We start from the raw sequence: 26,273 nt of genomic DNA, 5'->3' as shown, positions 1-26,273 counted from the left end.
ATATATTGACAATACATTGACATAAAATATTATAGCCACGAGAACAACAACAAAAAGACAAAATATACACAATACATATTTAATACAATACACTATTTTACTGCATATCCCCTTTTGAATCATACCTCTTCCTACACCTATCTTCTCAATAGCCTGCTTCTTTAGGACTCACTGGGAATATGCAGCAAAAGAAAATAAAAAAGAAAAACAAAATGGGAAAAGGGGGGGGGAAATGAGGGCCCTCAGACCTGGGGAACACACTCTCCCTACTCCTTGTTCCAGTTTTATAGTATAACTGTAGATTGCATGTCCATTCATTCTAAAATCTGCACTGCTTAAAGGAGAATTATGAGGCGAGTGCTTTTAACTCAGCCTCATAATCTGAGCCGACCTGTGACAATGAAACTGTCACAGGTCGGCTCAGTAGATCGGGAAGTGAGGGAACACATACCGTTGCTCGCACACTTCTCGATCTATCCCTGCAGAGAGCCGTGACTGTCACTCACGGCTCCCTGCAGGGATTTCCCTCCCCTCCCCTGTCCGATCCTCCAGTGCAGACGTGGGAGGGGGGCGGGCACACCTGGCTCTGGCTGGGGCGTTTCAGTATACCGCAAGCTGTAGCTCACGGTATACTGAGCTTTGGGTCACGGGAGAACGCTAGTTTGTGTTCTCCCGTGACCCTTAGGAGAAAAGCTCTGACCCCCATAGTTCTCCTTTAAATACATCCCACAAGAATATCAGTATACTATATATGGCTCAGGTTTAACAAAGAAATATGATCCGTACATTCAACTTTTAGGTTTAGGTAAGTTGATGGTTCAGCAATTTGGCAGTAGCCAGCTTGGGTTGACTTTCCCTGTTTGAAGTTTCAAGAGACTTGTGGAAGGCAAACTCTCTGTACTGAAATAGTGTCATGAACCGCTTTTGTTTTGTTTTTTTAAACACATTAGGTGGTTTAGAGGGTTATTGGATATTGTTAGGGTCCCTCAAGAAAGTGACTCTGAAGGGACTTGAACCCACAACCCCTGGTATGTGTATGTATATATATATATATATATATATGTGTATATGTAAAACTGTATATAAAAAAAAACAGGGATGGCGGAGTATAAACCAATAAAAATCATGCACGTGTATATAAATTAATAAATGTTACTATGGGTCATAGAACGGTAACACGGGTGGTTACAGAATATGAGATAAGAAGTTTTAATGATACAAGAATGCAGCTGCGAGCAAATTAAAGCTGTTCAAGGCAAGTTTATTCAGAACCTTCTAAAAAGCACAGTTTTACTTGCTCAAAATAGTAACTATATACAAACCAAGAACCAAGATTAATCCTCCTATAGGTGGGGCTTTATGTACCTCATACAACCTTTTTTCTTTTCAGCCCTTGCTGGGCCTTTGCTGGGACTCGCAGTTGCCTGTTTGTAATATATATAAGAAAACCTTTCTTATGCCCTTGACGGGCCTTTGTTGTGACCTGCAATTGTCTACTTGTTATATAAGGAAATCTTTCTCAGCCCTTGACGGGCCATTGTTGTGACTTACAATTGTCTGCTTGTTACATATAAGAAAATCTTATAAATAAAGAATGTATAAAAAAAAAAATATTAACTATATGCAAACCAAGAACCAAGATTAATTCTCCTATCAGATATCATTCAATACATTTAATTTCTGCTTAATTAAATGTAGGTAGGGTGCCCATAAAGGACTTTGGGTTTCAAAGACTGTGGGCAGCGTTTCCTAACACATATAAGCATTTGTGTGTCCAGGAAAAGTGTTTTAAACCCGGGGGTGTCAGGGTATATCTGTGTATTGCTGTTTTTATTTTTCGTGCATTTAGTAACTTTTGTTCCTTGTAAATGCAAAATGTTGACCCTGTTAAACGTAGGTAGTTGACTACATTCTCCATTGTGTATTCAGCGATTGTCCTCTAAGCCAGTGCATTTTTATGGTTTAGCGACAGTATAAACTAAGTTCATATGTTTGTTTGTTCCTCATCTAGTTTGTGAAAACCATCCTCGCTCAGGGACACTTGACTCCGCTGCCACTGTTCGTCAGCCCCGTGTACTGGGCGTACGACTATGCTCTGCGACTGTACCCCCTGCCTGATTTAGTTGTCGTCGCTGACAAATACGATCCCTTCACCATCATGAACACAGAATGTCTCACTATTAATCCAGTAAGAGAATACATCTTTGTACAACTTTATACATACTGACTGTGTAAAGGATATTCAGCCCTGCTTGCCACGTATCTAATACAAGACAGGCATAATTGTGGCCCATTGTAGTTAGTGGTTGCAGTGCGCTGGGAGATTGAGGTGGTTAGGGTTTTTTGGGGGTTTTTTTTAGGGGGAGGGTTAAGTGTTATAGGTTGAACTTTATGGACATGTCTTTTTTTCAACCTGACTAACGATGTACTTCTTGGGTATGGTTTAAGTGTTGGAGGAAACTGAAAAGTTAAAGGGTAATTCCACTTTCCCAGGTGAATTATGGAAAATGGGTTTATCCAATCTGGCTCCCACCCCCTGACTATACTTGCCTTTGGGCGAACTCTCCTCCGCCGGTGCCAGTGTTCCATCTGTACCCTGTACTGATGTGTAGTGCAGCCTGGGACGGACCGCCTGGTACCCCGACTGGGTACCTCCGTCAGAAATCAGCTTCCTCTCCGCTGGTACCTGAATTCCAGTGTCCTCAGCCCAAATCTTCCTAATTATAGGACAGAATGCTAACCCCCTCAGACATCAGACAACACCAATGTTGAAGTGGAAATCAGGAACTGCTTTATTGAAAAAAGCACGCAGAGTTTATACCTCACAGAATCAGATAGGAGTGCAGTGTGTTCCCTCCCCTAGACAGCCAGGTGCTGCATTGGATGTCCTTAATTAGATAATAGCTCGATCCCATCACTCTAATTAATGGCCCTTCCAGACAGCCTGCTGCCTATAATGAACACAGGGTCACTTACATGTAATGTCAGGGAAAACATGCAGTATTTTCACTCCACACATGAACCAAGTAACCCCAAGAGGCCTGAGGGGGGTCTCCATAGTTCTAGTTCTAGGTCCATAGTCAGTAGGAAGGAGGCTAGCCCTCAGGCTCCTCCAACAGCGCCAGTGACGGTTCAGTCCGTCAAACAGCCCTTTGGTCTGTATTTTGAATTTCGCTTGCAAATGGCGCGCAGTCACTTGATGGTCAGCGTCGTCAGAAGCACTTCTCACCAATAAGTGCTTGCCAAATACAGAAGGAAGGGCTGCGCTAAATCAGTACGAGTTATGTATAGTGCACCAGCAGAGGGGAAGGAGCACTCACCCAAAGGTACGTATAGTGAGAGGGGGCCAGATTGGAGGGGGTAATTCCATTTTCCCCCAAATTCACCTTGGAAAGTGGAATTACCCTTTAAAGCGTTCGTTGTAGGGTTTAGGTTGAGGATTCAAGGTTAGGTTAAGAGTTATGAGCTCCTTCTAAGGGGGTCGGGCTAGCTGGCCACACACTGTGTGAAGATCGTTCAGTGGTTGGCCTCATTGGCATTCTTCAGAAAATCGAAGGAGCCAGTTGGAAAATGTTCGTCTACCAGCGACAGCAGCCAATGGAAAGTCCTTGGGGCAGAACACGTTTTTGAAAATACGGTTTTGAAATGTGTGGGTGCCGACGCTTGGCGTCTATGGCACAAAGCAGTGTAGAGGATTGGCTGGTGGGCACTCTGAATATTCTACATAGAAATGTTGCTCATCTTGTCCCAACGTCACAAATCCAGCTCTTCACAAAGGGGGTTGTGTGTGCTTGTTGCTGAATGAAGAGGAATGCTGCCTGGGGCAGGAAAAAAGGGAGTATCCGCAGGAATTCTTTTTATCTACAAAAGAAGAATGAATGGACGGAATCTTTTGACCATCTGAGCAGAGCAGGTTAAATCAAATTAACATCAGACTGCCGATATGAATAGGCTGCAGTGCTTTTCCCCTTGTATACCTTTTTAGATTGTGTTATGTGAACAATTTCCATATCTTCAGACAATGCAGTCCTTGTTTTGTTCTTGTGACTGTAGAAAAGGAAGTCAAGAATAGAATAGAAGGAGCTTAATTGAATTCAGTGGAAGAGCTTAGTCATCATGTTAGCATCTTGCAATGTATACAGAACCAAAACGTAGCACTCAAACAGTTTCTACCTGTGCTGCAGTGACACATAGCATTGAGAGATGTTAAGCTGTGTGGTTTTTGTGTGTGCCATCATGCAACTAAAATCTCTGGCGATGTAATTGCGAGCATTAGCAATCGATTGCTACACCTAGGGAACAATAAAGCGCAGAATGTAGGAGAGAGTGATTGCTAATGTTTGCACAGTGCTGCAAATGTCTATGGTCAGTCACTATACGTATGTAACATGAATGCAAAAATGACCCGTATGCACCGAGCTGTAAGTGATGTATTGTTCTGCTGTTGTTTTCTCTTTTCAGGGCTCCTTTCCGAGAAGTGGGTTTGCCTTTAAGGTTTACTATCCATCTAGCAAAACGGCAGAAGATAGGTAAACTTTCAGGGGTTTTTTTTTCCAGCTCATCAAGATGTGTGATATTAAACTCTATCCCTGTATAAAGAGAGGTTACAGTAGTTTCAATATCATTTATTGATACATGGAGGGGAATTTATCAAAACTGGAGCAGTTGCCCATGGCAACCAATCAGCTTCTCTCTTCAGTTTGCTCAGGTAAGATAGGAAAATAATTTCAGAGAAGCTGATTGGTTGCCATGCACAGCTGCTCCAGATTCTGTCTGCTCCACTTTTGATCAATTCCCCTCATTGTGATTCTGGACATGAATAAATATTACCCTTTTGAATGGTATTTTATGTTCCAGAGATCCTTCAACGGTAAAAAAAATTGAAAATAATGATATAGTGTAGATGTTTAGAGGGACATTTGGATTTCCCTGCTTCTGGTTAAGCGCTGGTATTTTTCTGTGCGTGCACAATTATCACATGTACAGATGCCGAGATTATCGCAAGATGCCAATATTTTTGGAGCGATCTTAACGCTCCATGAAAGCGCTCCGTACTTCAGTGCTTCACGACTTCTAGGCCTCTTGGCAGTGAAGAGCTCCTGATCCGCATAATTGCTCTTAAGGTACGTTACTCGGAAAGTAATGAAGCCAGAGAGCCAACAGTGCTGCCAGGTTACAAGTGTTGTGTGTACAAGTGGATCTAAAGCCAATCACTAGAATCTCCTATAAACTCCTATGTTCATGCAATTATTTTTTTTGGACCTTTTTTTCTACAAAGTCTTTTATTTGTTTTTTCAAAATAAACAATCAATTATACCATAACACATATGAAAGGCGAGGAAGAAGGTCTTCCCTAAGCATTGATCTCACTCCAGCTTATAGTCATATCCAAGACCGGATCAGGCCACAGCCGTCACTCCCATATATTGAATCCATGGTGACCAGGTCAGTTCAAAACTCTCTTCAGAGTCCATAAGTATACTCTGCATCTTCTCGTGTATCATTATCCATGATAGTTTTGTCTTGACCTGTTGAAAGGGTATGATTGGTGATCTCCAGGATTTTGCTATGATTATTTTAGCTGCTAAGAAGAGGACGGATATCAATTTGTCCTGGGCTCTCGAAATTCCTGGTATAGGACAGTTCAAAGCATATTGAGCCCCATTGGGGACACAAACTCGGACCACTATATATAAGGGCAACCATCCCATTCCAGAAAGTCCGCACCTTAGGGCATTGCCACCATACGTGGAAGAATGTGCCCGGGACTGAGCACCCTCTAAAGCAGTTAGAAGATATCTCTGGAAATATCCTAGCAATCCTGGAGGGGACCATATACCATCTCGATAACACCTTGTAATTCGCTTCAACCAAGGATATATTGAGTAACCCGGAGAAACCTCGCAGGCAATATTGTACCCTGTCGAATGGGGATATAGTCTGATAAAAATCCCTGCAACTTTATTTGTGCCACGGGGTTGTTATATAATGCCTGAAGCACTCCCAAAAATGATGGACCAAAGCCCCATTTTTTCAAAAGAGGGAACAAGTAATGCCACGACACCGAGTCAAATGCTTTCTGAAGGTCGACCGACAAGAACATTTTTTGGACCTTTTTAAAACTACTGCTTCCATTTAAGTAACAACGTAAATGGAAGCTATAAAGGGGTTCTTGTCAACCTTTAAATTTGAAGTGCCTGAACAACTGTCTCTCAATTGTCACCCTGTTACATTATTATTATAGAGGATTTATATAGCGCCAACAGTTTGCGTAGCGCTTTACAATATAAGGAAGACATTACAATCACAATACAGTTCAAGACAAGATGGTAAGGAGGGCCCTGCCCCTGAGGGCTTACAATCTAAAAGGGAGGGACAAGTGATACATGAGGAGGAAGCTGTGTGAGGATGAATTGTTTGAGAACGTGATAGTTCAGTGGTTAGGTTGAGGTGGGATAGGCTTCCCTGAACAGATGAGTCTTAAGGGATCGCAGGGTGGGAGATAGTCGGACAGGTTGGGGTAAAGAGTTCCATAGGATAGGAGAGACTCTAGAGAAGTCCTGGAGGTGAGCATGGGAGGAGTTAATGAGGGAGCTGGAAAGCAGGAGGTCTTTGGAAGAGCGGATGGAACGGTTAGGGTGATACTTTGAGACAAGGTTTGAGCATCAGGCACCCCTGATGGTGACTACAAGTGGCTGGGCCAACACACATTGCTCAGACATAGTTCAGTGTTGTCACTTTCCAGAAGGTGGCCCAGAACAATGATGTGCAGCTGAATATGATCTACTTGAAGTTGATTTCCCTGTCTGTGTAGTATAACCAGATGAACAATGGGCAACATTTGTCAGCTGCAATACATGTGATGGCAGGCCTAAGATCCGACCTTTCCATCAGTACGCATGGTTATTATGCAGAAACACTTGATAACAGCCCTCAAGAGAAATCATTAGTCTGAAATAGAAGTATTATTTCCTTCCCCCTTGGGGTTGCTATCTAGTGAATAAACATACAGGTTCAGCTAATACAATTATGCATGCTTATTGTACGATTTGCAGTGATTTGATTGTTGTGCCTCTACCTATCGTCTGTTACTAACAAAGACAGATTGGAATTTTTTACCCAATACCCCCTTTGATTTTATGTGATAAGTTTAGTAGGCAGAATCTGGCACCATGGTGTACGGATGTCTGCCAGCTTTTATACTATTAAAGAAGAACAGTAGTAATGGTTCTTATTGACCCTTGCAGTGGGCTACTACCACCACACTGTAAGGGTGAAGTGCTTGTTTGGGTCTAAGTGCTCAAATAACAAAGATATACTCACCCGAAGCTTCGAGGCAGCCAGCTGTCACGGCGCTCCCTCCAGCCTGTCTTCTCCTACCTGCAGCATTGAAATCTTCCTCACATCTATACACTGTGTATTGGCGTTGATGATTTATGGGACCTTAGACTGCTGCAGAGGAGGGGAAGAGACGTTGGAAGGGACCGGTCTAAGAAGAAGCCGGCTCAGAGCTTCAGGTGAATATAACTTTTTTTTTTTTTTAACCTAGCCCCTCCTACGGGCCCGGGACCGGCTTCCTTGGTGTCCGCGGGGAGCTGGGGAGGTTTTAAAAAAAGGCCTCCGTCATGAAGGGGTTAAGGGAAAAAATGACACTGCAACCTAAATATCCTTTAAAATTGTATTTGCATTAGTTTATACCACGGCGCTTCAGTGCTATCATTGTTTTCTTATATATTTACATATCATTTTTCACATCTTTTTTTGTCTTTTCAGTAAGCTGCAGAACATCTGACGAGAGGAAAATGGATATATGTCACCGTGATCATTCCCTGAACGGAAAAAAAATATTTTTATAAATATGGTTCGTTTGTATTTTATTGTTTTTGTAATAAAAAAAAAAAAATACCATGACATCCGCTTCATTACAAATTCTCTAGCTGGACTGGATGACACCGCCTGTTAGATGTTCAGGACGGTGATCTCATTTGTCCCTCAGTATTGGCCTACACGCTCTATGGCGCTTTATGCCATATTATCCTGATTTTGATGGAATATCCAAAAAGTAATTGTAATGGACGTCTTTCCTGTTTGCTAAGATGAGTCTACCTGACACTAGATATATGCAAAGGCTTTAGCAGATAAAATGATCTGAACTGTCTGATGGCCATAAGCCGAACATTCACATTCAAATTATTTATTGCAGGTATTTATATAGTGCGGCCCATTTACATGCTGTACATTCACATCAAGCCTCAGCACCCTTACAGTCTAAGGTTCCTATCTCACATGTGAACACAGTAGGGCCAGTTAACCTACCAGCATATCTTTGGATTGTGGTAGGAAACCATGCAAACTCCATGCAGTTAGTGTTCTGGTTGGCATTTGAACCAAGGACCCTAGTTACAAAGAGTTAATAGCACAGGCGCCAGCACCAGTAACTGTGAGAAAGTGATACTCTCGAGGCAGCATCCCGCTGGTCTAGGGCAACCAAAAAACAAAGAGAGCGCCTCCATCGTGTTAAAACGGTATATGAAGAGCTGAAAGCATACTCGCAAACAGATGAGCTAAACCATTGGTTCTGAGGAAGGAGGCGTGTCCTCTGAAACGCGTAAACCAGGGAGGGTATGCAGCTTGTCGGCTGAGCCGGATACATACGATCCCAGTGTTTTTTCATTTGCTGATTCACATTCTATGCCTATTTATCTCATCTGTTTGTGAGTATGCTTTTAGCTCTTCATATACCGTTTTAATAAAGTGTTTTTACACGATGGAGGCGCTCTTTGTTTTTCATTTCAAGGACCCTAGTACTGCAAGGTAGGCGTGCTAACCACTAAGCCCTTGCCTGAAGGAAAAGCATTAACTCCCATAGAAGCTCATTCCTCTCTAGTTCCTAGTGCTGTAGGAGACAATTGATTTAGACAATGTGAGCTGTAAGAGGTGTTTTTGCTTCAGCGTGTTATAGGGTCTATTCATACCTTGACATCCTGTTGTAATGAGTTGATGCATGTGAGTTAAAGCGGAACTTCACCCTCCTATCCCTTACAGCCAAGGAAGGTGCCATCTTAGCCTCTAGTTGGATTGCAGTTGCCATGGTGCCGCACATGTGATCAGCAATGACACCAGCCATTTGCGTGACGAAAGTTCGGTTGAGAGCTGAAATAAGCACGCTGGCAGCCTTGACGGTTGGCATGCCTTGAAAGTAACTGCTTTGGGTGCCATTCAATTGGTGGGGAAAGTTGCTCTTTAGAGCAGTCTGTTCAAGGAGAGCGCACCAAAACGCTTATGAAAACAGACATGCACAAATTTTGGCAACACAGCACCCCACAACACATGGTAGTGCCTTGTGATGTGCTGCAACAAATTTGGGTTGTAGTTGTTTTGCGTGGTGGGTTACCATTGAAAATGAATGGCACTGCAAGATTCTAACGCAAGTAACATGCATTGTGGTAACGTGCGTGTGAATGCACCAGAGTAGAAAACATTGTCTTAGTCCTAATACATGACGCTCAGGGATAGGCAACCTCGGCACTCCCCCTGTTGTGGAACCACATGTCACAGGCATTGCAAGACTCTGCAGCCAGAGGCAGGATGGCATTTGTAGTTTCAGCACAACTAGAGTGCCGAGGTTGCTTACTCCTGTGTAGGGATTGTTTTTGTCAGCCCAAAGAACTCGTTCAATAGGAGGATCATTTCTGTATTTCTTTCCTGTTCATCAAAATTTGAAGAAAAAAACAAATGTTCTACCATAGACCGCTTCCTACTCTTCTTAGTGCATGAAAAGTTGTCTGAGTCTTGTTACAGCCGATGGAGAGATCACTCACATGGCAATAAACAGAATGGGCCGGTGCCACAAATGCGATCTTCATTTTATTGTGTATACATAAAATAAATCTGAGAATACACACAAACACTCCCTAATAATCGTACTCCTTGTGTAGAAGACAATTCCTCTTTACAGATATTGTGTTTACTTTCACTAGGTTGGTAGCAGAAGGCGCCATCATTTATTAGTGCATGGTGCTGCTCTACAATACAGAAGAGCTCTGACTTGGCCCCTGATATAAGGAGAGTCACAATAAGGTCAGTAGCACTTCAATACATTGGTAAAGTTTATATAGTTCTCAGCAAATACACCGTCTGGCTGTAACTTGAACCCTGAAAGTGTCATACATGGTAGTCACCCATTCAAGCTACCATTTTCAGTCCAGAAAAGAAGGCTAGCAATGGGTGATTTTCAGTAGGGATGCACCAATACCAAGTATTTGGGTGAGTACCCGTACTCGCCCAAATGCTCAGTTTCTTATCCTGATACCGGAACTTCCGGTCAGAGGGAGATTTTCTCTGACCAGCATTGCCGCCAGGGAACAAGGAGCCGGCTTCCCGGCCAATCAGGAAGCCGGACCGTGGGTAATGACTCATGGCCCGGCTTCCTAATTGGTTGGGAAGCCGGCTCAATGCTGATTGGCTGGGCAGCTGGCTTCCTGGCCAATCAGCATTGAGCCATTTTTTCAGCCAATCAGGAAGACTGGCAGCAGGTAATGACCGCCTCCCGGTTTCCTGATTGGCTGGGAAGCCGACTTCCCGGCCAATCGGCTTCGAGCCAGCCAAACAGCATGGAGACGGCTTCCTGATTGCCCGGGAAGCCTGCTCCATGCTGCCGGAAGTACCGGTATCGGCGAGTACCGAAATATAAATATCCGCTACTCTACCGAAAAAACTATTAGTGCACCCCAACTTTTTAAGTCTAATTTTGCTTAAAGAGATGCTACATAATTTTATTAAATGACCCTTTGCAGTGAGGCTGCCCCTGGCACTGCAAGAGTTAACTATATTTTGGACAAGGGATGAAAATAAGGAAAATGTTCTCACTTGATCCTCAGTCCCATCCAGCTGCTAGACTGGTCCACACAGCCTCTTCTCCTCTGGGCTCCGGCGGTCAGGTGCATTAGACATGAAGACACCGAGGGACATGCCAGAGCGGAGGCGGAGAAAGGTGAGCGCAGGACTGAGGATCAGGCGAGTATATTGTTCTTTTAGTCCCTAGACCAAAATGAACAGTTAACAAATGCAGTGGTGCTACTCCTGCACTGCAAGGGTTAACTGCAGTCAATTTGGGGGAATAAAAAAAGTTCTTTAAGCTAGCCATCCACGTTCAGATTCCACCTTCCACGCTACACACCATAGAAGAATCTCTTCAGAACATTCGAGAATGCCGTCAGAGATTTCCTTTGGTTTTAACATTCAGTTTTGGAATTGAACGGAGTTTCCGGAGTGAAAACCACTTTCACTGTTAGGTTTCTGTTCATTGGAGATAAAGTTCCATCCTGCTCCTTTGAGAGAGATTTTTTTTTTCTCATTTAAAACTGATCATCGATTTGTCCCCAATAACTATTAGAAAATCGAACATTCCTGAAACAAACTTTTTCATATGAGATTCCACTGGCGTGTAGCCGGCTTGTAGATCAGTGATGATGGTCTGTACTGTCACTTGATGAGATGAAATGACCTTTGTGCAAAGCTGAGAGCGCATTGTATTACCGGGAACCTGCCGCTCACTCTCCATTCACCTCATGCTATGGAAACCTCTCCCTGCATTACCGTCTACAGCCCAACACCAATCAAACTGGGTTGTTTTTTTTTATCCCTGTCTGTGACTTGACTGGGTGGAATTAATTTTCATGTGCCATCAAGCCAAGGCATGAGTGGAATGAGAAGATCCAGACATTCCTCACATTCCTCAATCAGTGCAAAGCTAGAAAAGATTTTTGAGCTGGGGTTTAAAAGAAAGCTTTATAGTGAGAGATGAGCTCCTCCTGAAAGTGCCCTCAATCTAAAAGGTGTGTATCATGTCTATTCTATCTCAAACCCTCTATAGCAGTGGTTCTCCACCTGTGTAATCTCAGGACCCCCATTTTCCCTTGGTCATCAGGTCGCACTGCAATGGAACGCATGGAATTCGGGTACCACATGTTCTGGTGCGGGCATACAAGCTCTGTGGTAGGTGTGAATGGCAACCCAACACACCAGAATGCACGGTTGGTGTGATACAGTGCATTCATTTCACGGTACTAAGCCACAGACACAATCTCTCACACACTCCAAAAAATATTCCACCCAGTCTTCCTGCCCTCTGAGAACTGGAGTGGATCCTCAGCCTGGGGTCTAGTGTGGGTTGCTGTGCTGAGCTGAGCTCCATCCATATGTCCATTGCTGGTACAGTGCCCTTGCGTGCCCTGTAGAGGTGACCGGAGCCAGAATGTGATGTCACTCCGGTCCAGGCACCTCTATAGGACATGTGAGGGAGCTTTAACCAATGCACGTATGGATGGAGCTCCCTCACGGCCATACCCCCATCCCACCCCACCTCAAGCTGACTCTTGGCATCGGGCAGCCCGACTCCAGGGAAAAATACCGCGCAGTCTGCCAATACTTCTGGAAAGCTTTCCCAATTCATTGCAAATAGCGTCAGCATGTAGGCTTGTCCCCGACGCATTTCTATTGAGTGGATTGAGAACATTTACTATACTCTGGACATCTGGGACAAGCCAGTGCAGTCAAAATGCCACCTTCTCCGCTTATGAGTTCCAGCATGACCTACAGGCAACTCTCATTGTTAGAAGGAGAAGTCAGCAAGGGAAGCCTCCATGTTTCTGTCAGAGGAGGGTTCTGAACGCTGGAAGCTGTGCCTAAAAGAAGGCTGGTGGGGTGCAAAGGACTAGTCACTGGTACTGCCTGTGGTCTCCCTGCGGCTGTTCTTTTCTCCATTACTGACTAACATGCCTTGATCTGCTCTGTGTGTCTGTGAGGACGCAAGGGGGGGGTTGGGTGGGATTTATCAAAACTGGAGCAGAGAGAATCTGGAGCAGTAGCCCGTGGCAACCAATCAGCTTCTCTCTTCAGTATGCTCAGGTAAGATTTGAAAATGAGAGAGATGCTGATTGGCTACAGTGCAAATCTGCTCCAGATTAGGTCTGCGTCAGTTTTGATAGATCCCCCACAAGGACTTTGCTTCCTCATGTCTGAGCCTCCAGTATGGAGAAGAGCGAGCAGCATTGTAGTGACATCACCAAATGTCCTGACTGAGACTAGCAGTCAGGAAGCAATACTATAAGGGAATACGGCGCAAACAGACCCAATCTGGTGTAGTGCACTCACATGTGACCCCGGGAAATAATCATTGAGAGGGGAGACCAGTCCTGGAGCAAGAGCACGGCAGTATGTATACATGGGAGAAAGCCTTGGGCAAGGGCTATGCCTCAGCTGCAAGATGTTATGTGGAAACCACCATGCTGTCGTATAGTCTCAGTGCAGATGATCACAGGAAACTAGGAATGTGTTTCAGGGAGACTGCGGCTGTAAGCACAGCAGTGCCTAGGCGCCCTCACATATACCAGGAGGCGCTCTGCTAGTTTTCAGAGAAATACCAAACAACATTAACGGTTTCAGCTTTATAGGACTTGGAGTTTCAGCACAGCTGGAGAGCCAAGGTTGCCTTACTCCTGCACTAAGGGAAGAAGACAAGCCGGCGGAGGCAGTGTGATGCTTTGGGCAAACCTTGTGTCCTGCCATTCATGTGGATGTTACTTTGACACGTACCACCGACCTACACATTGCTGCTGACCAAGTACAACCCTTCATGGAAACGGTATTCCCTTTCAGCAGGATAATGCGCCCTGCCACACTGCAAAAATTGTTCAAGAATGGTCTGAGGAACACAACAACGAGTCTGAGGTGATGACCTGACCTCCAAATTCTCCAGATCTCAATCCAATTGAGCATCTGTGGGATGTGTTGGAAAAACATTTCTGATCCATGGAGGCCGATCACCTCACAACGTACGGGACATAAAAGATCTGCTACTGACTGCTTGGTGCCAGATACCACAACATACCTACAGAGGTCTAGTGGAGTCCATGCCTCGATGGGTCAGGAAAAGGGGGACCTGCTCAATATAAGGGGGAGGTCACAATGGCTGTGTGCCAGGGGTCACTACAAACAGTGTGCACGGAAGAAACGTTGTTACACGTGGTCACTGTATGACGTAACTAGGGATGCACCGATACCGGTTTTCCGGTATCGAGTACGAGTACCGATATTATTTTGCGGTACTCGCCGATACTGGAAGTCCCATTAAGGAAGCCAGGCGGCCTGTAAAGACTCGCCACCCGACTTCCCGATTAGCAGGGAAGCTGGGCAGCGAGTCATTACATGCTGCCCGGCTACCTGATTGGCCGGGAAGCCGGCTCCATGCTCCCTCATCACAAGTGACTCACTGCCTGGCTTTCTGATACAGGAAGTATCGGGCTAGGCATCGGAGCATTTGGGCGAGTACGAGTACTCGCCCAAATACTCGGTATCGGCACATCCCTAGACGTACCAATTCTTATATTTCTGATGAAAATGAAAACTCCAAATGGTTTAAGTAGACGCACACCCGCTTCCTGAAATGACAGATTATCATTATCATGGTGATGACATTTTACAAGTTCAATCTTTCTAAATCTGAAGCTTTCATTCAAATTGTGCTCCTGTGTTGTCACCCTGATACAAAACATCTTGCCTGCCCACCTTCCTCTTTGTGAATTGAGTCTTTTATTTCTACAAAAGTCACAAACAAGTACAACTTTTCAGAAACACGCGGGGTTCCTCCATCAAGGCAATAAACATAATGGCCTTGGCCCTAAAGCAAATCTTTTGTTTTCCCTCCTCATGATCAAAGTACAGGATTGTTATATTCACTAAGAGACATGTAGGCGGTCATTGCTGAGGTCTCCTGGAAATGTTAGTTGCCTGGCTGTCACGTTGATCTGATGGCTTCCATTGCTGCATGCTTCTTCTGGGCCAGTGGGTCAGCAATCATTGCAGCCCAGGGATCACCATGACAACCAGACAATTGGTATTTGTAGGAGGAAGTCACCAGTGGCACTATTTGCTCCCCACAAATGTTTTGTTCTGGGACAAATCTAAAAATATCCGTTCCCTGTTATCTGAAAACAGCTGGGAGATGTTATGACAGAGGACTGGAGACTACACAACATGGTGACCCCACACGACCCTTCCCCCAAGGCAGCCGCTCAAGCTGTGTAAATAACCGCGGCATGACTTACCATGGCAACCATAAGGACGCCACTGCCTGATTGGCCGGCCCGCCTCCTTCCGTACCCCGTCGTTGCCCAATCGGCTTCTAGCGGTCGCGGCTCCCTGACCTCATCACCAGGCGCCCGTCTCCTAGGAGATCAGTAGTGGAGCAGAATGGCGGCCAGGCTGGAGGAGCTGAACGTGACCCCGGAGGAGCTGGAGCGCTTCAAGTCCGCCTTCCAGGACGTCCGCTTCCGGGAGCTGTTCGCCCAGTACGCTGAGGAGATCAGCGACCCGGAGAACCGGCGTCGCTACGAGCAGGAGATCAGCGAGATGGAGCGGGAGAGGGGCATGGACGTCCAGTTTTTGCACCCGGAGCCGGGCCATGTGCTGCACACCAGCCTGGACGGCCAGGGAAGCTGCTACCTTAACATCTGCAGCAACGGCCTGGTGCGCCGTCCTCACTGCGTGCCGGGTACAGACCGGGAGGGCCGGTCTGGTCAGCACTGGAGCCTGCCGTGTTCCCTGAGCCCAGCCCGGGAGGAGCTAAGCCCGGACGGAAGCCGGGAGGTCATCTATGATGTCATCTTCCACCCGGATACCCTGCGCCTGGCTGCCAACAGTGACAAATTCAAGGCCATGGTGGACCTGACCGCCCTGGATACAGTGTCCCAAAGCTTCCATGTGGTCCTGGATGCCACCAACGTGCGCACACTGGGAGAGAAATACCGGGGGGTGCCGCAAGCCTGCGTCACCCGCAAACCCCGCCCTGGTGCCAACCCCAAGCAGCAGGATCCTGGAGATCCGCTGAGCTTCCCTTACCCCTACGATGTGCCAGGAGGTCAGAGGAAGAGCAGCCGCGGTCACCCGAAGGTCCAGCCGCAACCTGAAGACCGTAAAGCCAACCAGGAGCCCACCGTTCCCCGGTACACCATCCACCACCGGTCCTATGTAGATATGCAAGACTATAGGGATGCTAGGGATTCGGCGCCCAGCCCCGTACCAAAGGAGCTGCTCATCACCGTAGATCTGCCGCTGCTGAGCTCGGCGTCTGAGGTCAAACTTCACATCGAAGGCAAAGCTCTGAGTCTGGAGTCCCAGAAGCCGGCCTATAAGCTGCAGCTAAAACTGCCCTACCTGGTGGAGGAGGAGAGAGGGACGGCCCAGTTCAACAAGTTCAAGAGGCAGCTGGTGATCACTGTGCCCGTGGTCCAGCAGAACCTCCTGAAACTGATGCAGGAGCAGCTGGCTGATGTCCCAGAACCTGAATCTGAATTGTCCACATCCCCCGACCCTGAGCCCCAGGAGTCTGACGATACCCAGGAGTCTGGCAACGCGCCGGAGAGGCCTCCTTCAGACAAAGAACCTGAGGGGGTCGAGCAGCCAACTACGGATGGAGCCGATGCCATTAACGTCGTGCTCGCGGCTTCCCCGGAGTGCCCCATCTTCACGTGCTCACAGGATGCCACCTCACTGACTTTGGTGATTCACGTAAAGGACATCGATGAGCACAGTATCACCTCTGAGGTCGGCAGCTATGAGTGCGAGATTCGGTTTTGTGTGACGCACACCAACGCCCCGTACGTCTTGTTTGTACAGTTTCTGCCGCAATACAACCTGAACACGAACAATACCGCCGTGAAGGTTTCCGAGGACAACATGGTCATAGAGCTGACCAAATCCTCCGAGTGCTTCGGGCTCTGGAAGAATCTCTACTTCGGTGTAAATAGCAATTCCCTGCAGGTAATATAATAGGCGTAATAACACCTAAAACCCAAATAGACATTTCCTCTATATACTAGAGGTGCACCCAGACCGGAATCTGTGCCGATACCGGGCATTCATCACTGGCACTCATAAAAATGCCCCCATACCAAGTGCTGATACCGGGCATTCATCACCAGTACTCCTAAAAATGCCCCCATACCAAGTGCCGATACCGGGCATTCATCACCAGTACTCCTAAAAATGCCCCCATACCAAGTGCCGATACCGGGCATTCATCACCAGTACTCCTAAAAATGCCCCCATACCAAGTGCCGATACCGGGCATTTATCACCAGTACTCCTAAAAATGCCCCCATACCAAGTGCCGATACCGGGCATTTATCACCAGTACTCCTAAAAATGCCCCCATACCAAGTGCCGATACCGGGCATTTATCACCAGTACTCCTAAAAATGCCCCCATACCAAGTGCCGATACCGGGCATTTATCACCAGTACTCCTAAAAATGCCCCCATACCAAGTGCTGATACCGGGCATTTATCACCAGTACTCCTAAAAATGCCCCCATACCAAGTGCTGATACCGGGCATTCATCACCGGTACTCCTGAAAATGCCCCCATACCAAGTGCTGATACCGGGGCATACCAAGTGCCGATACCGGGGCATACCAAGTGCCGATACCGGGGCATACCAAGTGCCGATACCGGGGCATACCAAGTGCCGATACCGGGGCATACCAAGTGCTGATACCGGGGCATACCAAGTGCTGATACCGGCATTCATCACCAATACTCTTAAAAATGCCCTCATACCAAGTGCTGATACCGGGGCATACCAAGTGCTGATACCGGGCATTCATCACCGGTACTCCTGAAAATGCCCCCATACCAAGTGCTGATACCGGCACTTTCATTCTTTTTTAAAACTGAAGCTGGCGCTGTAAACCGGCCTCACAATTAACAGGAAGGCTGCTAAGGCCCCAGGAAGGTTCCCGGAGACTTACTGTGAATTGCTGTTTACAGCGCCGGCCGCAAATCTCCTTCCTGTGTATCGCGCTGCCCGCTTCCGCTCCCAAGACGGCACAGCTCACCATAGACCCCCCCCCCCATAGTCCACCTGAGAGTCCGCATAGCCACCTAAGACCCCACACACACCATGGAAACTGCACAGCCCTCCTGAGATCCTCCACTGGAGACATCAGGCTTGCTCCCCAGAGCAGCAGAGAGTATGTAGCTTCATATTATGCTGCATTGCTGGTATTTGTAGTCCTCTGTAGCCGGCTGCCATTCTGCATTGCTGTATAATGTATTGCTGGGATTTGTAGTCCTCTATAGCTGGTGGTTTTCTGCATTGCTGTATAATATATTGCTGGGATTTGTAGTCCCTCTACAGCTTGCAGGCAGGGCACAGGCTTTTCTACTCAGGATGTGGCTGATATTGTAAAGAAAACCAACTTTTCTCACTTCTTTATTGTGATGAACCTGAAATGTGTTTTCACTTATTTAAACTGACACTGTATCTAGGCTTTAAACTCCTTGCCATCCGTGTTGTCTTGGGGAGATTATTCTTCACTTCCTGTCCGGTAGATACAACAGGAAGTAAGGGGAAGTATTTCCAAAGTCAGGGAAATCCCTCTATGACGGAACAAGGGTCCCCATTGGAGGATTTCCTCTTCTTCAGTGACTCAGACTGTCCCATCACATTCAGTCCTAGTGATAATGGTGACCAGGACAAGTAAAGAGGGGCGTGTCACCACCCCCTAGTGGGAAACATGGACAGCCAATAAAAACCTGGCGTGGGTTTTAACCCCCCTCTCCACTCCATCCAAAACTAGAAATAAAGAGGCCCTGTCCTCATTCCAATGTATTGGAGGTGGTAATAATGTAAGTTCTGGAGGTAAGTTTGGCGACGCCGGGTTCAGTGACCGCCAGCTACGAGAGATTTCCTTTCACATCCTATTGTGTATTCGGGACAACAAGCGGAGAGACACAAACCAGGTTTAATTTCTTTATCCAAAACTGAAAAAAAACCCAGCTTTGGGTCAGAATGTGAAGTCCAGTTCTATGGTGACTGCATCCCCTGGTTACTTCCCGCTGCTCTGCTCCTGAGATAGAGGAACCATAGCGGGTGTATATCGTTGGTGTACAAAGGGGTCTGTTGTCGCTTGCGCTATTCTAGATCTATAAACAAGAGCCAAATATCCAGACGTTGCTGGGCTATGACTGACTGTTGCCGATGGCAACCAAAGAAAACCTTTTCATTTCTTAAACTGATATAAGAAGCCAATGACAGAAGTACGGCTCTGAGCAACACCCCCACTTCCCTCCACCCTTCTTAACGAACAAAACCCTAACGGGTGTAACTGTTCCATGTCTTAGTCCTCAGAGTATGTTATCATTGAACTTGGCGGCCTCTTTGTGACATCTGGCATTCATTTTGTTGCAGGAAAGAAGATTTATTAATGAAGAGAATGTGCGGGAACTCCTGGAGAGCGGTTTACGCCCTTCTACCATTCCCTGGTCTACGCTAGAAGACCAGCCGCTGATTAACGTTCTTGAAATGAACGATGAAAGGACCCGCATCCAGCTAAATGTAAGAATTTACCTTTCTATGGTTTGCCGTGCTGCGCAGAATGAGTTTGATTGAGAGAGATGTGGAAACAATTACTTATAAAGTAGAATTAAATCATCTTTTTTTTTTTTTGCATGTATCTAGTGCTAGCAAGCATCGGATGTATGCAAAAACATAAACAAAAGGTTACCAAGCAGGTTATTACTTACCTGTGTCTTCGCCACGGGCTCCCGTCTGAAGATCTGAAGATTCTTGAGCGGTCATGAAGGATCTTAGGGCGGACACATGCACAGTTCAGATCTTCGGCTGGGAGAAGGAGAGAGACACTGGGTATGTTAATGCAGGCAGCGTGCACCCGCACAGACTCCGTGGGACACAGAAGACACAAGAGTTGACGCTGGATCAGCAAAGGAGGGACTCCTGAAAACTACTGGATAGAAGATGATCGGATCAAGAAGCATCATTTTCGGTAAGTCCCTAAAAGCAGCATTGGTGGGGGGACGGACTTTAATGTCACTTTAAATAGCATAAAATGGTTCAAACCCGTTCAGACTGCAATGTACATAATGGCCACAAGATGGCATCATTCCCTGCAGTCTACACCAGGTGCAAGCATGTGTGTCTTTGTAGACCTCTGATTCATATTGTCAGGATCTGATCTTTTGGTCAGGTGGCCTGTAAGGTCTCTTTTAGTTTTCTACTGCAGCATAGAAATAAGAGAGACAATCTGGTGGTCATGAACATCACTTCATAGTAAGCAGCACTAAACATGGGGACATATACATAGTGGGGGGAATTTATCAAAACTGGAGCAGATTTGCACTGCAACCAATCAGCTTCTCTCTTTCATTTTCAAATCTCAACTGGCCATACTGAAGAGAGAAGATGATTGGTTGCCACAGGCAACTGCTCCAGATTGTGTCTACTCCACTTTTGATAAATTCACCCCATTGAGCCTTGTGAGTTTCTCTTCCGCCAAGCCGCTCTTGCCATCCCCCTCACATGTGCACAATATGGTGTAACTTATGAATTCTAGACGTTATGGGTCATTGATAAACCTTTTATTGGGCACCACGCCAAAAATAAATCTATTGCTAGTTTTTTTCCTGCAATGCTGACCTTACTGACGGGAATACTGAAATCACTGGTCCAGACCACATGTATGCTTTTATCGAAAATGTTCCAGGCAGACCCATCTGCTTCACTTGCAGCAGCCGGTTCAGTCTCATTAGCTTGCACTAGGGTGATTCGGGAGAACACGTATATAGCAAATGGGAATCTTTCCGATATTTAGAGGCCGGATGTGCACCTGCATGATGAAAAGAAACGCAATATCCTTTCCAGGGGTGTGGACATAAAAAAAAATCTACTTGTCCTGATACAAAAAAATTATTTTAACCAAAACCGTATTTAGCAGTGCTAAGAAGTGTCATGTGACCGCGCTGACCAACGAGTGGTTGCAATTTGCGAGGGAAATTTCAGCATACATGGCACAGGTACAGATGGAACACCCGTACTGGTGGGCGGGAAGGACCATTCGCTGAAAGGTAAGTATAGCGGAAGGGAGGAGAGGCCAGATTTATGCGGGTAATTCTATTTTCCCAAATTACTTGGGAAAGCGAATTTACCCTTTAGGGTGGGTACAGACTTTGGCGCTCCCGGAGCGTGCGTCCCGGTACCGCGAGATTGTGTGGGGTGGCATCCACATGTATGGGGGTGGCATCCGCTGAAAAAGGTGCATGTAACCTTTTTCTTCGCAATGCGCTGTTTTCAACTGCGATGGTGTGCGACCGCACAAGCGGGGGTTGCGGCGGGAAACCGCACAATCGGACTGGTGTGCTATTGGAAAATAATGGCACTGCCAGCACGATCAGCAGTTGTGTGCAATTGGGTGACTGCCCGGCCATCCGCGCGGTTTCATGCACGATAGCTGGGCAGTCACGGATGGCACACCACTGCCGATCGCGTTGGCAGTGAATTTTTTTTTTTAATTAATGGCACCCCAGTCAGATTGCGCAGTTTCCCGTCGCAATACCGCCCGTGCACTGTACTGGAACTCCTGTGACAGGAATGCTGCGAGTGCTGCGTCCTGTGTCGGTTCTCTCACGAAGCAGACGCCCCCGGCTCTGTCACCACTGCCCGCCCCCGGCATGTCCCAGGCTTCATGAGTTCTACACCCCCTGCTTTTGTTAAAGTGTAAAACAAGAAGTCGTCTGTAACACAAAGCTCGTGTTTTGTCTCTCAATCAAATCTGACTGCGGCAGTAGATGACACAACTTGACCCCGCGCTGGCTCCTATGACGCCCCAGCAGGCCTTCCTCTGCCCTAAACACCTTTTTAACTGGATCTGTTCAGCCGGGTGTAAAGCGATTCCTCTGTGTGTTCAGACAATAAAGGCGTTTGGCAGCTCTGCCATTAATATTTCATGACGTCTTGTTTCTTTTACAGAAACCGGAGCTGGAGGAGGAAAGCTATCTGGTCCCCAGGGAGCGATACGCCGGCCTGAGTGACGTGAAGAAACAGATAAGTTACCAGTCAGATGAGACGGGATTATCTGACACCGGAGCAGAAGGCAGCCTGCAGGATCCACACCCAGGTGTCTATGTGGAAAGTCCAGGCAGACCGTTCCAGACAGAACACCCATCAGACGGTACCTGCCGGGGGCAGCAGGAAGACTCCGGCACAGAAGACGAGGGACTCTATTTCAAAGAAATCCCAGTCAGAGAACTGGATGAAGACGACATCCCCGACGTGACAGAACAGGTACAGGCCTGTGTGTTACAGAACTCTGAACCTAGTCCTGTCCTAAAGGAAGTAGATGGCAGCACACCAGTCGCCTCCGACCACAAAACCCAATGTGCCTTCAGCTTTGAGAACGCCTTACTATTTGAGTTAGATTAACGCTCCCTACTGATTTAGTTGTTTGAAAATTTGGGCTATTTGCTTTGCTTTGGAGAGCAGCCCCACTGTGGTATCTGTATAACAGATATTGACTTCTTGTCTTCCAGCGAATGAGCAGTTTAATACGGATGCTCAACTTTTCATTTGTTAAAGTTATATCTTTTTTTTTTTTTTATACTTTTTTATTTTTCTTTTGGACCTGTCACCTGAAGCCGAGATCTAATGTAGGGCCGGGCAACCTTGGCACACCAGCCGCTGTGGAACTTCAAGTCTGACGGGCACGACTCCCAGAGGCATGATGGGATTTGAAATTCCATGACAGCTGGAGTGCGAATGTTGCCTATCCCTGATCTAGTGACATCACCAAGATGCAAAGCATGCCGCGCCTTAGTGATGTCGCTACTTCCTACTGAGTTGACTCGCCAAAAAGAATCTCTTGACTACATGTCCCGTATCAGGTGACTCCAACCTTTGCTTGTTTACACCGACCAGAGAATCTTTAGAATCTAACACGCCTGGGTGCGTCTGATCGTCGCACTCGCTGGCATTGCGTCTCTGTAGGTGGGAGATGCAGGCATCCAACTCCTCCAGAAGTGTGTCACATGCTAAACATTCCCCAACCAGTGTAGCTCTGCAAGTGAGTGCAATGGGACAAGTAAGTATCAGGATTCTTAACAGGGTGACGTCTCCTTTATAAGAAATATGTTCGGGCTACCAAAATGGTGACACCACCCCCCCCCACTGTGTACAGGGGACAGGTCGACTTTTATTTATATGTTTCCGTTTGTGTGTGCTAAAGCTTTTGTCTGTTTCTTGAGTTACCTGTTTGAAGAAATGTTTACATAATGCAAATAAAACTAGTTTGTTGGATTGCACAATGTGTGTGTGTGTTCTCTCTGAGGCCTTGTTCACACCAAGCGCGGAGCAGGTGCAGACCGGATCAAAACTGCGTCCAATGTATTCCAATGGTATTTTTTGCTCCAGTTCACATCGCAGCGTTCCGTTCCAGAGCAGGTGAAAAAACTGCAGCAAGCCCTATTTTACCTGCTGTGGAACGCATGCAAATGCATCAAAAACGCATGCAAATGCCTGGAACGCACTGAAAGCACATGTTAAACTAAAAAAAGAAAATTATTATTTTTTTAACCAAAACAGCCCGGAACGCTGCAAAAACACGGCACAACCCACTGCACTGTGTGTGCAGAAACCTGAGTGGATCTGCTCTGCATTTGGTGTGAACCAGGCCTAAAGCAAGCCCATCGCCTGTACACAATACCATAATTATGATGTCTCTTTAAAGTGACAACTAAACTCAGGAGTCAAATCTTACAAATACATTGAAGCACCTTAACTATGAACAACAATGTATCTTATTTGTGTATCACTCGGCCGTAGATCCTCAAATCATCTCCGAATTGGTGCTGACACTGTCCTTCCTTCTGGAGGGGGGCTACTTCTGTTCCCCATGGTCCCTGTGTGTGTTGTAAAGTAGTCACCGCTCCAAGCTCACTTCTGTGATGGACTACAATCTTATGTTTAATTTACTCATTTGTATTGAGATTGTAGCCCATCATATGACCGAGCTTGGTGTCCTTTCAACTCCAGAACTTGGGTGTTTCTGCCATACAGGGCATGAGTAAGAGAATAAGCCCCACATGCGGCACATGTACATCTACTTCCATGACACAATACTACTTCCAGGACCACATCACAGCTTCTCTCTGGCAGTCATGCTACAGCCAGACTCGTGCACAAATAAAGCCAGGCAACAACATTTCTTTCATCTGCTTGCCAATACCAAGGTCCGTCTCACACTGTCATGATGGTGCACTTGGAGAAAGTGTGCACGTGCATGAGCAGAGTATGGCAGGTTATACATGAGTATGCCAGAAAGAGATCTGCTTTTAAATGCTACATTACTATTTAAAATACTCTTGTGCCAAAGCAACAGAATGTCTTAGGTCTGTACATAGAACACACCCAGTCCTACTGCCGATCTTACAGTGAACGGGTCCCTTCCAATACAGCAAGGGTAGGCAACCCCGGCACTCCAGCTGTTGTGGAAGTAAAAGTCCCATGAGGCATTGCAAGACTCAGGCATGACTTCCAGAGACGGGTACATGATGGAATTTGTAGTTTCACCAAAACTGGAGTGCTGAGGTTGCCTACCCCTGCAATAGAACATAGTCTATACTGGCCTGTCCAATGTCTTGTTCCTGGAACTTCTCTTAGAAAAAATTTGCAAGTGCTAGAATCATATTTCTACTACTGCCATACATGTACAAATCATACATATGATACATATGTTATTTAATAATGTAGAACGAGTATAGAGATCAGTTCTGATCCTCGTGCTGCATGCAAGTCCCAGCTCTGTGATGAGAGAAGAACAGAATGTGCAGAGATAGTTCTGTTCAATATTGTGCAATAGGACAGTTTATACATCTGAGGTTGATTACACTTTGTTTTGTGAAATTGCGACAGGCCGCGGTTTGACTTCTGCACGCCTTTCATAGAGAAGAATGGCCGCACGTGTTAAAGGCCTCACTCTGCATTTCACACAAACTACTGCGAATCTGTCCTTCCCTTTAAAACACATCAATGCAATTAAAGAGCTTTTCCATTTTCCAGTCAAGCTTTTTCATTAAAGGATATTTTCTTCTCTCCCCACCCCCAATTCTGGTGTATGACCTTACTTTAAGGCCCCATTCACACTAAGCCACACTTACCTCGAGCGGATCTGCGCGGCTAGGATAGCGCGACTGTTTGGGGGGACGTTCCAGCGACGATCGCGCGACCTTTACCATCGGACTGCATGCACAAATAGAAAAATCCCTCACAAACGACTGTGACGAGTGACATGGAGCTGTTCAATAGAACAGCTGCATTGAAAATCATTGGACGGCGACTTCTCGCGATATCGCGGTGGAAATCGCGAGATGAAACGCCCAGTGTGAATGGGCACCTAATGATGCCTCTTGATCTGATCACCTTTTTCTTTCCTGTAGTTTTCAGCTGTACCTCCAGCGCTGGTGCCGGTCTCTGATCCAGCACAGACTGCTGTGTCTTCTGTGTCCCACGGAGTCTGTGCGGGTGCACGCTGCCTGCATTGACTTACCTTGTGTCTCTTGGCCGAAGAGCCATGTACTGTGCATGTGCCCGTCCCATGATTTTTCAGATCTGCGGCCGGGAGCGTGCGGCAGAGACACAGGTAAGTTACGAAAAGGTCAAAACTTTTTCTTTTATGTTTTTGCATATGTCTACTGCGTGCTAGCAGAAGACATATGCAGAAACCCCCGAGGGTTTAATTATCCTTTGAGTTCTGGATAGCGCAAGGGGAAATCCCTTCGTAGACATCTGTCAACAAAACCCCACTGGAAGCTTTCTTCTCACCTATGTTACTGGTGACAACTGGTAAGTTTACAATGTCCCATCACCTTCTATCCCGGTGACAATGGTCTCCAAGACAGAGTGATTCTCCCCAGTGGAGGCAAGGACGGCAATGAAAACCTCATAGTTAGAGAGAGTCCAGATAAAATGTATGGGTCACGATGTTCATTTAAGAAGGCCTCAAATTGAATTAGGGACACAATTATACAGCGTGCTCAGGTCGCTGCTCTTGTATAATCATTCTATCCCTAATAAAGGGGGGCCCCATTAGATCCCAGATCCAGCAAAACTATCGCCCAGAAAGATGAAGAGCTGCTTGTGGAAATCTTCTCTAGAGGATGGAATAAAGCGCACAGTGAATGTGTGGGCCCGGTTCACATTTTGGCAAGATGGGGTGTATTGTAATCTACAATATTAGTGTAGCCCCCACCCAAGTTACAACTTTGCAACCCTGTCCGGTCTCTAAAGAAATGAAAACAGAAGCTGTAAGAGAAAAGGTTTTATGCTCACATCTCCGGCGGCTTGTGTCCAACCACCTCCCCTTCGTCCCAGAGCTTCAGTCTCAGCCACAGGGCATTTTGACCCCCCCCCCCCCAAAACACAC

At 46.4% G+C, this 26,273-nt stretch overlaps 2 protein-coding genes across 2 annotated transcripts in view; both read left to right on the top strand.

Annotated features, from left to right (window-relative positions):
* The window catches only part of POLE2 (DNA polymerase epsilon 2, accessory subunit), a 23,634-nt gene extending 15,802 nt beyond the window's left edge, over nt 1-7,832 (top strand). The window contains exons 16-18 of the mRNA XM_018556257.1: nt 2,012-2,188; nt 4,462-4,529; nt 7,774-7,832. Of these exons, the coding sequence (XP_018411759.1) occupies nt 2,012-2,188; nt 4,462-4,529; nt 7,774-7,792 (264 nt within the window). The 3' untranslated portion in view covers nt 7,793-7,832. The remainder of the gene's footprint in view (nt 1-2,011; nt 2,189-4,461; nt 4,530-7,773) is intronic.
* A 7,392-nt stretch (nt 7,833-15,224) lies between these two features.
* On the top strand, nt 15,225-22,309 carry DNAAF2 (dynein axonemal assembly factor 2). Its single transcript, XM_018556251.1, has 3 exons — nt 15,225-16,821; nt 19,253-19,399; nt 21,827-22,309. The coding sequence occupies exons 1-3, from the start codon at nt 15,253-15,255 to the stop codon at nt 22,277-22,279; spliced, it is 2,169 nt and encodes a 722-aa protein (XP_018411753.1). The 5' UTR covers nt 15,225-15,252; the 3' UTR covers nt 22,280-22,309.
* Nucleotides 22,310-26,273: the final 3,964 nt, after the last annotated feature.

This window comes from Nanorana parkeri, unplaced genomic scaffold, assembly GCF_000935625.1.
Source record: "Nanorana parkeri isolate BGI_ZX_2015 unplaced genomic scaffold, ASM93562v1 scaffold230, whole genome shotgun sequence".
Taxonomy (NCBI): domain Eukaryota; kingdom Metazoa; phylum Chordata; class Amphibia; order Anura; family Dicroglossidae; genus Nanorana; species Nanorana parkeri.
This window is presented reverse-complemented; position numbering and strand designations above follow the sequence as displayed.